General features: G+C 39.4%; 1 protein-coding gene across 1 annotated transcript in view; it reads right to left on the minus strand.

Annotated features, from left to right (window-relative positions):
* The window catches only part of LOC134347086 (ephrin type-A receptor 5-like), a 328980-nt gene that overhangs the window by 27104 nt on the left and 284781 nt on the right, over nucleotides 1–17095 (minus strand). The window contains exons 10-12 of the mRNA XM_063049198.1: nucleotides 10757–10882; nucleotides 9901–10086; nucleotides 3504–3565 (exon numbers count right to left, since the gene is read on the minus strand). Coding sequence (XP_062905268.1) covers nucleotides 3504–3565; nucleotides 9901–10086; nucleotides 10757–10882 — 374 coding nt within the window. The remainder of the gene's footprint in view (nucleotides 1–3503; nucleotides 3566–9900; nucleotides 10087–10756; nucleotides 10883–17095) is intronic.

Here is a 17095-nt window from a genome sequence, read left to right on the forward strand (position 1 = left end):
TAGTGGGAATACTGTTAGCGATGTTAGCCAGCAGCCTGAGGAAGGACCCCATCGGCCAGCATTGAAAAAGTACCCTTTGCAACAGTTTGGCAAGCAGCAAAGGAGTTTTATTCATGGCTGGTTTGACCTGTACTCCTGGCTGGAATATTCAATCACAAAAGATGCTACATTCTGCTTCGCATGCAGGCATTTCCTGTGTGGAGGACATGGGTTCCATTCTGCGTCTACCTTCACTGTCACCAGTTACCGCAACTGGGGGAAAGCTATAGCAGCTTTCAAAACCCACCATGTAAGTGCAGCTCATATGTTTGCGATGGAGGCACTGGCCGAATTCAGATTGAGAAAACAAGACGGTTCAAGATTGGGAAATATGCTTGATAAAGGACATGCAAAGATTGTCCAAGAAAATCGTGAGTATATGAGAGCAGTGGTTGAGTCTCTACGCTATAGTGCATACTAAGGCATTGCCCAGAGAGGACACCAGGAGAATAATGGATCCGGCAATAGGGGAAACTTTGTTGAGTTGCTCAATGTAATTGGGAAGTTTGATAAGACTGCAGCTAAAAAAATAGAGGACAATCCTGGAAATGCAAAAAACACCCATCACGATATCCAAAATGAAATTATGGGTATTATGGCAGATATGGTCAGACATCAAATAAGTGCAGAAATCAAGAAGGCTGGACATTTTGCCATCATGGTGGATGAAAGTAAAGACCTGAGTAAAAAGGAGCAAATATCAGTGGTGGTGCGGTATTTGAATAACGAAACAGTGCTTGAAGAATTCTTGCACTTCACTCCAGCAGAAGGGTAGGAAGCAGAGTCGCTTCTTAAAAGCATTGAACAGACACTCGCCCAGTGTGTTATTGATAAGAACACGTGTATAGGTCAGTATAGGTCCTCATGAGAACTGAGTTTCTCTTGCCTCAGACGCGTCAAAAACTATTTAAGGAATAGCAGCGGCGATGCTCGGAACAGCAACTTGGCTCTGTTGGCCATAAACAGCCGGAGGACCTAGGCACTTGACATCCAGAGAATCACTGATTCTTTCACCACCAATCACAACAACAGACGGATTGTGCTTCTCTGAAAACCTTAATGGTGAGTGCAGTTGATTTTTTAAAAATTTGGGCCAAGACTAATGGTGATTATTGTCATTATTATTTTGTGGTGGATACCCCATAGTCCTTATGTTTCCTGCAAATCCTAAAATATTACATTTACTGCTATTAAGCCTATTGGTTTTGCTTAGACTTCCAAGCGGTGATTCTGTTGATTTTTGTTTAAATTCAATAGCCGAATTAATTGAGGTATTGCATGGTCAGAGTACGATTTGTCCAACTCCTGGTAAAGCCTCGCATCTGTTGTTTGCCTTATTTGACTTTAATAACGGTGTATCTTTTGGCATTGCTGTTTATGTAATGCGAATAGCGGTGGGTTCGCATTGTGTTTTTCAGTTGAAATGCATGCATTTAACGCTGATTGTGGGATTGGTGCATGAATCACGTTGTCCACTGTTGCTCGGATGCTCTGTTTGTTTTTTTTGTTTATGCTCCATGTAGCCCAGGTTGTCTCCGATGCCGTTGACACTGTAACAGTTCACTTCTTTATTAGATCTATCAATTGCTGTTGCTTGTGAATCAACGGAGGCATTTATAGTAGGCACATAATACTTGAAACTAACTTTTTAACGCCTCGCGTCTGGCCTTGTGAATACATATTACCATACAGTGCATCCCTCAGCACCATCACTGAATCATTTTGCCCCTCCGTAGCACCAACAAGAAAAAACCTCTGGGGCCGCCACTGGGGGTTTCTCTCTCTCATTCTCATTGGAGACCTTTCCAGCAGACCAGAATCCCATTTGCTCCAGAGACAGCATAGGTTGTTATATGAGAACTGCTTAACCCCTGCCCCCCGCGAACAAATAAACAAATACACATGCACGTACGTCAAGAAAGATCACAATATCCCCAGAAAAAAGACATATGAAAAGTTATCACGTCTACAGACTTCATAATTTCTGTTGTAGACAGGAACAGTCCAATCACTAAAAAGAGGAAAGAAGACAATGTGATGGATGCCTGAAAGAAAATTTCCAAACATTGAAGGTGCATCCTTAGTGCCCTATTTCCTGTATGGTCTGGGGATGGCTTCTTATGGGAACTAAGTAAAGTTTTCATTGACAATGATCTGTTCTAAGCAATGTTAATCAATTTCACTCTTCACAACAAACAGATCTTTAGTTCTGAGTTCAGGTCAAACTAGATGACAGGTGGTTTTTGAGCACGTGAATTGAGATGAAAATTTAAGTCAGCATTTATTCTTCTACATATCTGATCTTTTCATTGCTCAGTTTAGAGACATATCAGTCACAGTTCAAGGTGTTCTGTCCTCTTTCATCTCTCCCACTCTGCCTGTCCATCATATTCCTTAGCCCTGTTCCTCAGCTAAACCAGCCACCCTTACCTTCAACCTCATTCAGTTTGCACACTCCCTTATCTCCACAGACTACACTTCCCTCTGGCAAACAAGCCCACAGCTTCCCTGAAGGCCAGAATTCTCATTTAATTCATCCAATTAAAATGCCTTTAAAGTTCAAACACCTTGTCATCTGAACTAGACTGGGCAAAGTGGCTGCATACCTTTATCTCAAGGACCTGACACATCTGGAAAAATGATGTGAAGTTACCTTAGTTTCACGTTGGCTACATTCTCTGGCATGCTATGGTGCACTAGTACTCCTTCACTTTCTCAGTCTTTGATACAGTTTAGCACATCATCAGACTCCAGCTCCTCCATTGTGCAGATCACTGTGACTTTACGACATGATCCCATATCCAAACATAACCAGAAGAACCTAAGTAGTTGTGACTCAGTGTAAGGGTTGGTGGTGGGACAAAACAGTGTCCTTTGGTATTACATTGATTTAACAGGCTTGAAATTCATGAAATGCTTGCCATTTTCCAACATGTTCTGCTAAGCCTTTCCTGTACGGGGAATTAGATAGCAGACATGCTTTGAATTGTGCTTTGCAAGAATTACAATACTTTCATTGGACCAATATCAGGTGAAGTAATTTATGATACAAGATTATTTCAATAGCTTCTTTTTGAAGCTTGTATTTTGCTGATCTTGTACTTTCCTGAAGCAATTTAAAAATTAGTCTTAAAGCTATGTACACTGCAGAGACTCATGGGATAGGGTGGTGGAGCAATATAAACAATAGGGAGCTAAGACCAATGCTGCAGATTTACACTCATGTTAATTTTATGGTTATTAATAACGTGGACCAGAAAACCAGAAGTGCAATGAAATAGTCCCATGTTTGAAGAACTAACCCACATAATTAATGTGGAGTGGATTGATTTTTAAACTGGTAAACCATGAGTATGTTTTGAAATTGCATCTTATATTAATCCATTAATAATTGAATAGGAGATGTTTAAACTAGTAAATAGCCAATTGGTTCATAAATAATTTCTTAAGTGTGAAAAACTTACCTTTAAAAAAGTATCAAGAGACCCATTCTCCATATATTCTGTGACTATCATAACTGGTTTACCTTGAAATAAATATGAAAAGGAGATTATTTATTCAAGTTGCTGCAGGAATATTAAGCATGCAAAATTTGCAGTTTCAACGGACTAATATTGAGAAGCTGTCGATATGCAGGTCACAAATTTACCTGTATGCATTTTAATTTATAGAAAATCATGTTTCTAGAATGTACCCCATGTGAGCGTGTTCATGATAATAAATCTGCTCTATAATTTCCAATGAGTATAATCATGACAAGTATAATGCAAGGCATAATCATGATTGAAATATATTTTAAAATCCAACAGGTCTTTCAGCTAATCCCATAATTGTTAATAACATGCACTAAATTAGGAAATATCTGTGACTACAACTGTTTGTGTCTACAAGCTTTCTGTTCACCATTTACTTGATTTACTAAGGTTAACCAAAGAGGATAAGCAAACACCTGAGGAGGTGCCCTTTTCTATTTCCTCAAGTTATTAGTTTATATGGTGATTGGATTTCAGAGTGCAACCTCATTACAGAGTTAATTGTTGACTCAATGAACCTGCAACAGTTTAGTGTAACGGTTTAGCAAAGCAAAGGTTTTGATAGTTGAGTAATTGCAAACACAGATTTTGAAAATGACCTTGTGATTTGATGGTTTGTTAAAAAAGTTGTCCAGTAAAGTGCTCCTCCAAAGATCAAAGTTCAAAAGTTCAAATTAAATTTATGATCAGAGTAGATACATGTGACTATAACAGTGTGACATCGATATTCATTTTCTTGCAGCATTTACAGGGAAAAAAGAAATGCAATAGAGTTTTATGGGAAAGCTACATGAACAGACAAAGACTGATAAACAAATGTTGTGCAAGGAAAATACTGAGAACATGAGTTATAAAGTGTCCTTGTAAGTGAGTCTGTAGATTATAGAAACAGTTTGGAGTCATGGTGGGTGAAGTTATCCACACTAGTTTAGGAGCCTGATGGTTGTAGGGTAATAACTGTTCCTGAACCTAGTAGTGAGGGACCGAAGGCTTCTGTACCGCCGGTAGTAGTGAGAAGTGAGCATGGCCGGGATGGTGCAGCACCTTGAAGATAGATTCTGCTTTTTGTTGCAGCACTCCATGTAAGTGAACTCAGTGGTGGGGAGGGCATTGCCTGTGACGGACTGGGCTGCATCCACCACTTTCCATAGACTTTTCCAATCCTGGGCATTCTTGTTTCTGTACCAGGCCATGATACAACCAGTTAGGGTACTTTCCACTGAACACCTATAGAAGTTTATCAAAGATTTTAGTGACAAGCCAGAGCTATGTAAACTTCCAAGAAAGAAGGCAGTTGTGCCTTCTTTGCGATGACATTTATGTGCTGTTCCCCATAAAGACCTTTGATACATTAACACCTAGGAATTTAGGGCTACTAACCCTCTCCACCTCCACTCCTCTAATGAGGACTGGTTCATGGACGTCTGGCTTCTTTCTTCTCCAGTCAATAATTAGTTCTTTAGTTTTGCTGACATTGAGTGAGAGGTTGTTTCTGTGGCACCACTCCCCCAGATTTTCAGCCTCCCTCCTTTATGCAGTTAGCTGTGAACCTTTGATTCAGCCAAAAAGTATTGTCAGCAAAATTAAATATGGCATTGGAGCTGCACTTTGCCACACAATCGTAAGTACAAAGTGAGTAGAGTAAGGGCTAAGCACAGATCCTGTGCACCTGTGCTGATGGAGGAGATCTTGTTGCCAATCTGTATTAGCTGGGGCCTTTCAGTGAGGAAATCAAAGATCCAGTTATATATGGAGGTACAGAAGCCCAGGTCTTGAGCTTAGTTTTGAGGAGATGATAGTATTCAATGCTGAGCTGTAATCAGTGAAGAGCATCCTGACATATGCATCTTCATTGTCCCAGTGTTCTAGAGCTGAGGTAACAGCAAATAAAAGGGCATCTGCTGTTGACCTGTTGTGACAGTAGACAATTCGGTCATCCCTCAGGCATGAGTATGTATGCTTCATTTTCAACCTCTCGAAGAACTTCATCATGGTGGATGTAAGTGCTACTAGATAATAGTAATTGAAGTAGGTTTTCATGTTCTCCAGTACCTCAGACTGCTGAAGCAAGAGGTTGAAGATATCCATAAACGCTCCTGCCAGTTGATTAGCACAGGCCTTCAGTACTCAGTCAGGTACATTATCTGAGCCAGATGCCTTCCATGGGTTCACCCTTCTGAAGGATGCTGTCACATTGGCCTCAGAGGTTGAGATCACTAGGTTGGCCGTGGGGGACTTTGGGGTGTTCATAAAGGTGCTTCCATGTTCTGTCAGTAAATGTGAGCATAAGAGGCACTGAGTTCATCTAGGAGCAAAAACTTGCTGCTATTCAGGCAGAGTATCTGCTCCATCTTCCCAACCTCGCCAGTGAGTGTCTCAAGTCCCAAACTGGCTGGTACACCTTGAAATACCTTATCATGAAATGATGGTGCAAATCTGATTCCTTCTTGATATTGACTGTAATGCAAGTAATCTAAATGATTGCATTTTCCAAAGTGAGGCATACAATTACAGTGCATCTTGACAAAAATATCTCAGTCCATGATTCTGATGAGCTATCGCAGTGCTTTGATTATTAATTCAGAAAATCTATTCCAATATTTCACTATAACTACCACATCACTTGCAGTACCTTTCAATGAAAAATTAATTTGGCCAAACCAATTATTTTCCCAGATTATTTAGGCAAATATAAGTACATACAATTCAGTCCCTGTGTGGTGTTTCATATAAAACCAACTCTAATCTTCACCTGAAGCCAGATTATCAGCCTGGGAATTACGGGAGCAGCTCACATTTGGCTTTTTTAAAGTCAAGCATTTTGTGCTTAATTTTAAATAATGCTTATATGCAATCGATAAGTAAATTTAAAATGTATGAGGATTTGGGAGGTGAGAAAAATAAATGCTCGAGAAAACAGATGGACAGACCATAGAAGCAGGAATTGTAAAACTGGGACACTACACTGCTGTTATTAGACCGTAACTAGAGTGTGAAAACTTTGCATCAGTAGTTTTATTATAAATGGCTCCATAGCAATGCATAAATTTAAATGGAAAAGTGAATAAATTTCAGGTTATAAATATATTGGCCAGAAATTTTCAGTATAAAAATATTACAGTTCCATGCAACATTTAGTTCCATAACATTTCAGATGTTCAGTGCTGTCAAAAGTTGAAGAAATTTGAAAGGAAGTGCAAGATTGTCACAAGAGTTAAACTGTAAGTCAATATGACTGCAGATTGACAGGTTATGAATTGGCTGCAATTATAGTTTTGTCCTATACTTCGTTAAATCCCTATTTGATTGAATAGGTTTTAAAAAGAACACAATGGGATATTAATATGAAAACTGTATATGTGAGTTACATAACAAAATGATTCATCTTTATCAAGAGTGCATATTCCTTGTTAATACTGTAAAACTCCTGGGTTACATGTACGTATATAATGATAATACATAGACTTCAGGTAATTACTTTGTTCAATAACATGTGTTCCTATTTACTCGTAAAACTTTCAAATCCATGTCACTTTTACATCAGTGTTCAACAAACTGCAGATTATGGTGACTGGCATGAAAGAAGTGATAAATTTTAATGCTCATTTCTGATAAATTATGAAAGAGTAACATTTACCACAGCTATTTATTAATGAAATATATTCTACAGTTTACACTACTCACATGGTGAGGACCACAAAGATCAAATTACTACCTTTAAATAAGACAGCTATGTTGTAACATTTTACAGACAAACAAGAATGAGTCTAAAAGCAAAACTAGTGGAACATTAGAGCTAGAAATGTTTGATAGGAAAATTATGACAGGTTCACAGCAACCATTGCTAGTTTTAAAGACCGTGACAGGAATGTATTGTTTCTGTGTCAGGCTCAATGGTAATGTTCTGAGAGTAAATCAAAATTCAGTTACAGAAAGAGAAATGAACCTGTCACTGAGGTGACATTGTCAGTTAACAAACTACATTTGCTGAAGCTATTAGCACTGAATCAGACAGGTTTTATTTTTACAATTGCAATAATTTGCACATTATTACTAAACACTTTAATATTCAAAATCCTTCATATTTTTCAGTCCCCTGTCACCACAGCTTTTAGAAGGAAAAACACGCCTGGGGTGTATTTTTTTTTCTGGAATACTTTACAAACAATGGTCAGTTGCATTTAACAAAATAAAGAACTGAGCATCACTGCAGAATTTCAAAAGATTTTGAAAATGCATTGCATAGTTAATACGAACTTAGTTTAATTGGGCTGGATCATATTTTATTTCCACCCCCTCGCACCCCACCTCCTGCACTTAATATTCACAGCTCTGTCCGCCCCCTCTAATCCTAATCTTTTTCTTGACTTTATCCAGATAACGATGATCTTTTTGAGCTCACATACGCCACTGGAATCTCCACACTTGATGCAGAGCAAGCCATGAGCGATGATTGGTGTTCAGAAGGCAGGACTTGGTGCCCCACCCTCAAACACACAGATGATAGTTTGATCGCTCAGTGCCAGCAAAGACTAATAATATCTTTGATAATCAGCAGCACTCAAAAGTAGTTCAGATACTTATAAAGTAAAACAAATGATCTTATTGTGTCAGAAATAAAAATGTAGAGATAAAATAAAAGTCAAACAAGACCCATTTACCTTATTAAACCAGGTCAGTACCACCTGTCATTGAATGGGGTTGTGCTGGTTCCTTCAGCAAATCTGTGCATAGAGATGGGGGCCTGGATATGAAGTGCAGCCAGAGTTTCTGTCCAACACATTAGTGATTGTCTGTTGGACTCAGTAGTAGAGTAAATGGTAATGTGCCTCAGTACCCAAACTGCAGCTCATCTCTGACTCCCACAATGGAATGCATAGTCAAGCAAGTTAATCTTGGGTTGGTGGAAGAGGCAGACACAAACCTCAGTTCTCCTTGGAATGATTGGGCAGCTTGTGAGTTGAACTCTGCCCATAAATCTCTGTAACAACTATCTCACAGAATACTGCTGTGTAAACAGGAACAATGACCTTACATTACACTTCTGTGTATAAACTAAGGAAAACCCACCTCACAGAACATATATATATATATAGCTACAACGTGAAGGAAATTAATCCAATTAATTGAGCCCTTAAAAGGGCTGACAGAAGAACCAGGAAACCTAACAACAAGAAGGAACCCATGGCTACCACCTGTCTTCACTATGTTTCCATAGTTTCTGGAAGGACTGCCAGGATCCTGAAGAAATATCAGATTAGACTCAGGTCGGCTGGTGTTTACAGCATTCCTTGTGAATGCAGAGCAGTGTATATTGGCAAGATGAGACACACAGTGGAAACCCACATCAAGGAGCACAAGGGGGTGTGTACGTTTGGGTTACCCGGATAAATCGGTGGTAGTGGAACACTGCATTCGCAAAGGCCATAGGTTCGACTTCGACAGCACAAACCTACTGTGCCGGGCCAAAGGCTTTTGGGACCACCTGGTAAAGGAAACCATTGAAATAAAACTAGAGGAAAAGAATTTTAGCAAAGGTGAAGATCTTGCTCTAAGTAAGAACTGGAATATGATTGTAAACAAGGTGGGAGAGCGGAAAACAGATTGGCTGAGATGAAGATATGAAGAGCACTCACAAAAGTCTCAGGACATAGAATGTACTCCTCCTAAAACTATACTTAAATCAGATTGACAGCAACATCTCTGGTGTTTCATAACACCATTTACAACTAATAGAAATCTAATCAGAATCCTTTTGGACATTGAAAGAAAATTGCATGAGGTATGTGCATTCATTTGTACAGTAGCTATAATACTTGATTTTTGGAAGTTACACAACATGAGCATGCTAATTAATGCAGCAGGCCAGGCAGCATCTCTAGGAAGAGGCACAGCCGACTTTTCAGGCCAAGACCCTTCGTCGGCTATGCCTCTTCCTAGAGATGCTGCCTGGCCTGCTGCGTTCACCAGCAACTTTGATGTGTGTTGCTTGAATTTCCAGCATCTGCAGAATTCCTCGTGTTCATGTGTGAGCATGCTAATTAGTATTTTACTGTATTCACCGTTCACACACTGGACAGCTTTGTCAAATATATCATATTCAATATAGAGAAGGATAGTTACTTAGAACCAATATTTTAATAGACATCTATTTGCAAAATGCCTAATTATATTATAGTAATACATGAAAGTCTTGAATAAAAATAGATTTAAAAAATAATGATTAATTATTTATGTTTCTAGAAATAATAACAGCTTCAAATCTACATCTTCCTAGTACTGCATCCAACTTCTTCATTTGAGAGCAAAGGTATCAAAAATTACCTACTTTTAGTGACTACTCCTTCAAGGTGGATGATGTTTGGATGGTCAAACTGTCCCATAATACTTGCTTCACCAAGAAAATCTCTGCGCTGTTTCTCCATATAACCAACTTTCAGAGTTTTGATGGCAACTGGAAACTCTCTTTTCCCAGGTAACTTCAGACGACCACTACAAACTTCACCAAATTCACCTTAAATGGGTCATAAATATTGCAATGTTAAGTACAGTAACTCTATTTAGCATATATGGGATGTAACAAAGGAACAGAGTTTTTAATCATCTAACACACACACAAAATGCTGGTGAACGCAGCAGGCCAGGCAGCATCTATAGGAAGAGGTACAGTCAACGTTTTGGGCTGAGACCCTTCATCAGGACTAACTGAAAGAAGAGATAGTAAGAGATTTGAAAGTGGGAGGGGGAGGGGGATATCCAAAATGATAGGAGAAGACAGGAGGGGGAGTGATGGTGCTCAGAGCTGGAAGGTTGATTGGCAAAAGGGATACAAGGTTGGAGAAGGGAGAGGATCATGGGACAGGAGGCCTATAGGGAGAAAGAAAGGGGGAGAGGAGCCCAGAGGATGGAGAGCAGGCAAGAAGTTATAGTAAGAGGGACAGAGGGAGAAAAAGAGAGAGAGAGACAAAGGGGAAAATCAATCAATCAATAAATAAATAAACAAATAAGGGATGGGGTACAAAGGAGAGGAGGGGCATTAATGGAAGTTAGAGAAGTCTATGTTCATGCCACCAGGTTGGAGGCTACCCAGGCGGAATATAAGGTGTTGTTCCTCCAACCTGAAGGTGGCTTCATCCAGCATCTGCAGATTTCCTCGTGTTTGCGGTTTTAATCATCTAACTCACCTGCTCCAATGACTCTTTCAATGGTTATACATGATGCATCGATTTCCTTGGCAAATTCATGAACAGCTTGACTTGGATCTTCATAGGTATGAGGATCAATATATGTTCTTATTCCTGGTAATTTAACTGTTAGATAAAGATAAATAATGCAGATGTTAATACTATATAATGTTATTACTCATAATGTTGATACTTATTGATGTGTTTTTAATTTCTGCATCATATAATTACAACATTTTCTACTCCTGGTATTTGTGGAAAAGCTGAACTCATTGTAAGTGATTTCTCTTCACGTTGTGGGGAATTGTTTTCTACTGTTTAATGCCTATTAATCTTTATAGAGCTTCACCTCATCTGCACCTGCAGAACTGTGAACAACTGGAATGGTTGAAGAAAACCAGTTGCTGTGTTGATGCTGAAATACTGCAGATATATAGAATCAGTTATTGGCTCAAGGTTCCTTTGGTGCTAAACATCTTCACCATTAAGGTTAACTTGCAGGTTGAGTCAGTGGTAAGGAAGACAATTGCAATGTAAGCAATCATTTCAAGAGGATTGGAAGCTCAAACCAAGGATGTAATGTTGAGGCTTTATAAGGCATTAGTCAGACTGCACTTGGAGAATTGTGAATAGTTTTGGGCCCCTTATCTAAGACAGGATCTGCTAACATTGTAGAGAGTCTGGAGGAGGTTCAAGAGAATGATCCCAGGAATTAAAAGTTTAACATATGAGGAGTATTTGATGGTTCTGAGCCCATACTTGCTGGAGTTTAGAAGAATGAGGGAAGATTTCATTGAAATCTATCAAATATTAAAGGACTAGATAAAGTGGATGTGGAGAAGATGTTTCCTATAGTGGGGGCGTCTAGGACCAGAGGGCACAGCCTCAGAATAGTAAGACCTCCCTTTAGACCAAAGGTGGTGAATCGTGGAATCCATTGCCATGGATGGCTGTGGAGGCCAAGTCCTTTGGTATATCTAAAGTGATGGTTGATAGTTTCTTGATTACTCAGGGCATCACAGATTACTGAAAGAAGGCTGGAGAAAGGGGTTGAGAGGGAAAATAAATCAACCATGATGGAATGGTGGAGCAGACTTGATAGGCAAAATGGCTTAATCCTTCTCCTATGCCGTAAGGTCTCATGGTCTTATGGCTAATATTGATCAAGTTAGTAACAGAGGTTTTTCTCAAAGGCTTTCTTAGAGCTGAGCAGGCTGGGTGATACATAGGGATTCCACCTAGCAAACATTTAGGACACTGAGTGAGGAAAGTTGCGGAAAGCTCTTCTCCATCTTGTCAGTATGGGAATTCCATCCTGTCATGAGCTGAGGTCACAGATCCCCTGGTGCAAAGCCATTGAGACCACACACAGCTGTCAAATATACACTGTCCATATACAAAATACTGTGAATTTGAGGAATTGGAAATAAAGACAAAATCCTGAAAATACCCACCATTCAGGAAGCATGTGCGGAGATGAAAACATAATGAACTTTTCATGTCAATGTCCAAACAACTGGTCTGATTGTAAGACAGCAGTTTGGAACATTTACTGTGTTTCTCTCTCCACAGGTGCTCACTGACCAACAGAATGTTTCCAGTAGAATCAGAGTCATCAAGTAATAGAGACATAGAAAACTACAGACAGAAACAGGCCCTTTGGCCCATCTAGTCCATGCCAAACCATTTAAAATGCCTAGTCCCATCAAGCTCCACAGCTCTCCATATCCTCCCCATCCCACGTATCTATCCAAATTTCTCTTAAACATTGAAATCAAAATCATATCCACGACTTGTCCTGGCATCCCATTCCACACTCTCACCACCCTCTGAGTGAAGAAATTTCCCCTCATATTCCCCTTAAAGATTTCTCCTTTCACCCTTAACCTATAACCTACTCTCACCCAACCGCAGTGGAAAAAGCCTGCTTGCATATACCCTATCTATACCCTCATAATTTTGTATATCTCTGTCAAATCTCCCCTCAGTCTTCTAAGTTCCAGGGAATAACATTCTAACTTATTCAATCTTTCCTAACTAGGTTGTCCGGTCCCAGTAGCATCCTTGTATATTTTCTCTGTACTCTTTCATCCTATTTATATCTTTCCTAAAGGTATCTGACCAAAACTGAACACAATACTCCAAATTAGGCCTCACCAATGTCTTATACAACTTCAACGTAACATCCCAGCTTTTGTTCACAATACTTTGATCAATGAAGGCCAAAAGCCTTTTTTTCTGACGCCATCTACCTGTGACACCACTTTCAAGGAATTATGGATCTGTATTCCCAGATCCATTTGCTCTACCACACTACTCAGTGCCTTATCGTTCACTGTGTAAGACCTACCCTGATTGGTTCTCCAAAGTGCAACTCCTGGCACTTGTCTGCATTAAATTCCATCCGCCATTTTTCAGCCCAATTTTCCAGCTGATCCAGATCCCACTGCAAGCTTAGATAGTCTTCCTCACTGTCCACTACACCCCCAATCTTGGTGTCATCCATAAATTTGTTGATCCAGTTAACCACATTATCATCCAGATCGTTGATATAGCTGACAAACAACAATAGACCCAGCACTGATCCCTGCAACACTCCAGTAGTCACAAGCCTGCAGTCAGAGAGGCAACCATCTAACACTTTCTGGCTTCTCCCAAATTGCTCTTACAATTTTTATAGTATTTATTTTTCATCCATCTATTTTGCTACTCTTTACCGCTGGAATTCTTTGTTTTGTTTGTGTCTCGTTCTTTGAAATTTGATCCTAGGAAACCCAGGATGTAAAAGTTTTCCTCCCACAACAACTCTCTGCACATTATCACACTGACTCTTCTTATTCTTATTCTATTGAAAAGTTGGAAATCTTTTTCATTATAGTTCAGTGTTTTGTCATTACTTGAATACTAGTTTTCAATATTGTGATATATATTCAATGTTCAGGGCCATGGTACCTTTTTTTTGCTAAATTCAGCTTTCAAACATGGCAGCTGACAGTTGTAGAGATCAAAGAGTTCTTCTTGAGTAAGTTAAACTTCCAGCCAATATTCTTTTTTCAGTTCTTAATGTAAAAGGCTTGCAATAATTAGCCTGAAGTTAAAAGGACAGCTTTGTAAATAAACAGCACTGTCTACAGGGCACAGGATGCTGGCCCACAGCATGTGGCTGGTTGCAGTGTAAGACAATGGGGTTCTATTAATTGACTTGTTTCAAACCAGCCAATGCTGGCTAAGTTATTTAATTCAAGGAAGTTCTCCGACCAGATTGATACTATCACTTAGCACATCAAATAGCTGATCTATTAATAGTTGGAAGATTTATATACTCAAAGAGTCAGCATCACAGCATTAATTGTGGGCATCTGAGAACTCTGTGTCCAGAAGCTTTTAGACTGCTTGTGTAAAAAGCTGTCTGAAAAAAAATATATCACATGCATGTGAAGTCACCCAAGTGGCCGAAAAACTGTAGACATATAAGAGAGCATTTAAGCTTGTTAGAAATGGTTCAGGAACAGCAAGGATGATAGAAAGATGGGATGAACCAGAATCCAAATTGCTCTGCCTTCAATTTCTGCTACAGATGATCAGTTTGTTTTAAACTGGTTGGTATACCTTTTTAGGAATTATAGGTTATAGGAATTGTACCTGCATTTTGGAAATCCTTTCTGTTTTAGAAATCATTTGTAATTTGGAAAACTTTTATAACATAGAAATCCTCTGTAAATTTTAAATATTTTACGATTTTTGTCTAGATTTAAATGTGTATCACTAAAATAAATGAATTGTGTTTATACTACTTAGTTAGCAGGAAGTATCTCTTCCTTGGTAGGAAGGGGGTCCTACCTCTCAAATAGGCAACTAAACTCACCATAAAGGATAAACAGAGAAGTAATCTTGTCTTTGAGGAGTAGGTAGCTACAGTATAACCTCCTTTTAGTGAGGGTATCCATAGCTATTTATATTGGGCAGGGCTTACGGTCTTTCTTTGAGTTTAGAACTTCACGGCAAGCAAACCCAATACCATCACAATATAAAGCAACAACTTGCATTCATGCAATTCCTTGGATTCCCTGAGACAGCTTACAAGGAAATAATCAGATTAAAATCAGATCAAAGGAAGATATAATATGTGAATAACATATGTACAATGTAATAGAGACAAGTTGTAGTAAGTGCTCTATAGAAGAGGTGAAAGGGTTTATAGAAGCAAGCTTAGAGAGTCATCTGCATCTTCTTAAGGAGTCCCTCAGGATGAAGAATGATTTCTTCCACCCAGGTTACTAATTTCCAGGGGGCCAATAAGGCCAGAATGGGAAGAGGTTCCTGGCAGCTGAGTAGATGGTGAGGTACTATGCTCCTTCTATCGCTTACACTAAGTGCTTCTGATGTGCAGCCTTGAGAATCTCAGTGCTATCCTGAGTGCTCCTTCTCCACTCTAAGTAGCTGTGAGCCATGTTTTTTCAGGAGTCAGTGGGAATCTCACACCTCTGGGAATCTCCTTCCAGAGCAGAGGCTAGATAGTGTTTGTTTCGGGAGTCTGATGGGCTTCTAGAATGTGGTAGATACAAGGCTGGCAGTATGATACATAAGAGACTTGAAATGATAGAATGCATTGTTCTAAGAGCATTATTAGTTAGGCGAAGTTTATAGAGATCATTAGAACTATCATGTCCAGAGAGGGCAGAAACATGGATGAGTTTCACCATCATCTCAAGTGAAGAGGAGGATCACAAAAATATCAATATAAAGTCTAGGAGGTGGAGAGAAGGATTAGAACCATGCTTCCTGACCAAACACAGCCTGCCCAGATAATATTCAAAGCAAAACAAAAGAGCACGGTAGAACTTAATCAACTGCAGTAAATATGCAATGTCATATGAATTTTGAATTCTGCTTCTGAGATTCAGATGCATTATTTCCAAGTATCTAGCTTTCAGAAGCTGAGGCTGGAGTGTTCACTTGGCCTTTTTAATACTTACTGAAGACACTGAAATTATAAGCCCATTATGTTTTTATTTATCAACAATATTTTCTTAACTTTCCATGGTAAAATTTATTCCTGGTCTATCCCACATTGTTGTTGAGTAACTTAAAGTGGAAATTTAAAAAAAAATTCTCTGAAGTTGGTGACTGGTGAAACTCAGTGGACTGAAGGGGCTGTTTCCATGCTCTATGACTTTAATTTGTGCCCAAAGTGGCATTACAAAGCCCTCTGGAAAATTCAATATACTTTTACATGATTTCCAAATACCAGGTCTAACAATTGAAAATTTAAAATGTTAAGAACAGGAAAAGTCAGACAAAACAGGAGTAAAATACTTAAGGGAGTAATTGTGAAGGACTGCTGAAGTAAACTTGAATTGCGATTATAAGAATGGTGAGACCAAAAATTCTATAAATAGTATGCTGAAGCAAAGAGAAACAAGATCAACTCCTGAAGATTAATCTGTCTGTGATTTGCATCGAGACATAATTATTTCCAGCTCCAAAGAACAGGAATCCTGGATGGAGAGCAGTGGAGTTTGCCCTCTGCACTGCAGTGTGGGATCCAACAGAGAAAGCTTGAACCTGAGAATCCCAGTAACAAGGACCAGGGAGATAATGGTAGGGAGCACAGTCACCTTGGAATGGATGCTGCCTTGTTTGCAAAAAGGGAAGGGAACTTGGGGAGCTACAGGAATAGCAAAGAGTTGCATTTTTGTAGCAGTACAACATAAATGCTATGCTGGCACAATGTTCAACAGAATGACAAAAACCAAAGTCAGTTTCTTCTTCTTGTACTGAGGCCTTGGGCTATAGTGGGCAGGCCTTTTCATCCATACCCCCACACCAGACTCCTGAAACAGGCAGAATATTTCAAACTCTGTCAGCGGACCAAATTCCAGGTGGACAAACAAAATGCATCAAAGGCTCCTTGAGGAAATGTAACTTTCACCACTGAGTCCTGGGGAGCACCAGTCCTTGAAAGAGTATTGCAGGTGGTAGCTGGGGGAGGTACGTCGGGAGCACACCCAAATGGCAGAAAGAGCTAGTTCACAAGCTCCTGTGGTATTGTGTCTGGATCAGCAAGGCTATGACATGGCAGTTGTGAATTCTGCCTACAGTATCTGATGGGAACTGTAAGTGTCTCGTGACAGTAGTTGTGGGTGCAATGCACCGTGGTGATGGACGAGTAGATTTTTTTCCCAACCATATGTTTCTGTGAGTGGAGGTTGATGCCATATGCCGTACATATTAGAGCACTAAGTAGGGGTGAAATTAAATTTCAAAAGAGGTGAGCTTTAATTGTCACAAATATCTTCATGAAATTGCCTGAAGTGCTTTGTAAGAATCCAGACATAC

This window comes from Mobula hypostoma, chromosome 5, assembly GCF_963921235.1.
Source record: "Mobula hypostoma chromosome 5, sMobHyp1.1, whole genome shotgun sequence".
NCBI lineage: Eukaryota > Metazoa > Chordata > Chondrichthyes > Myliobatiformes > Myliobatidae > Mobula > Mobula hypostoma.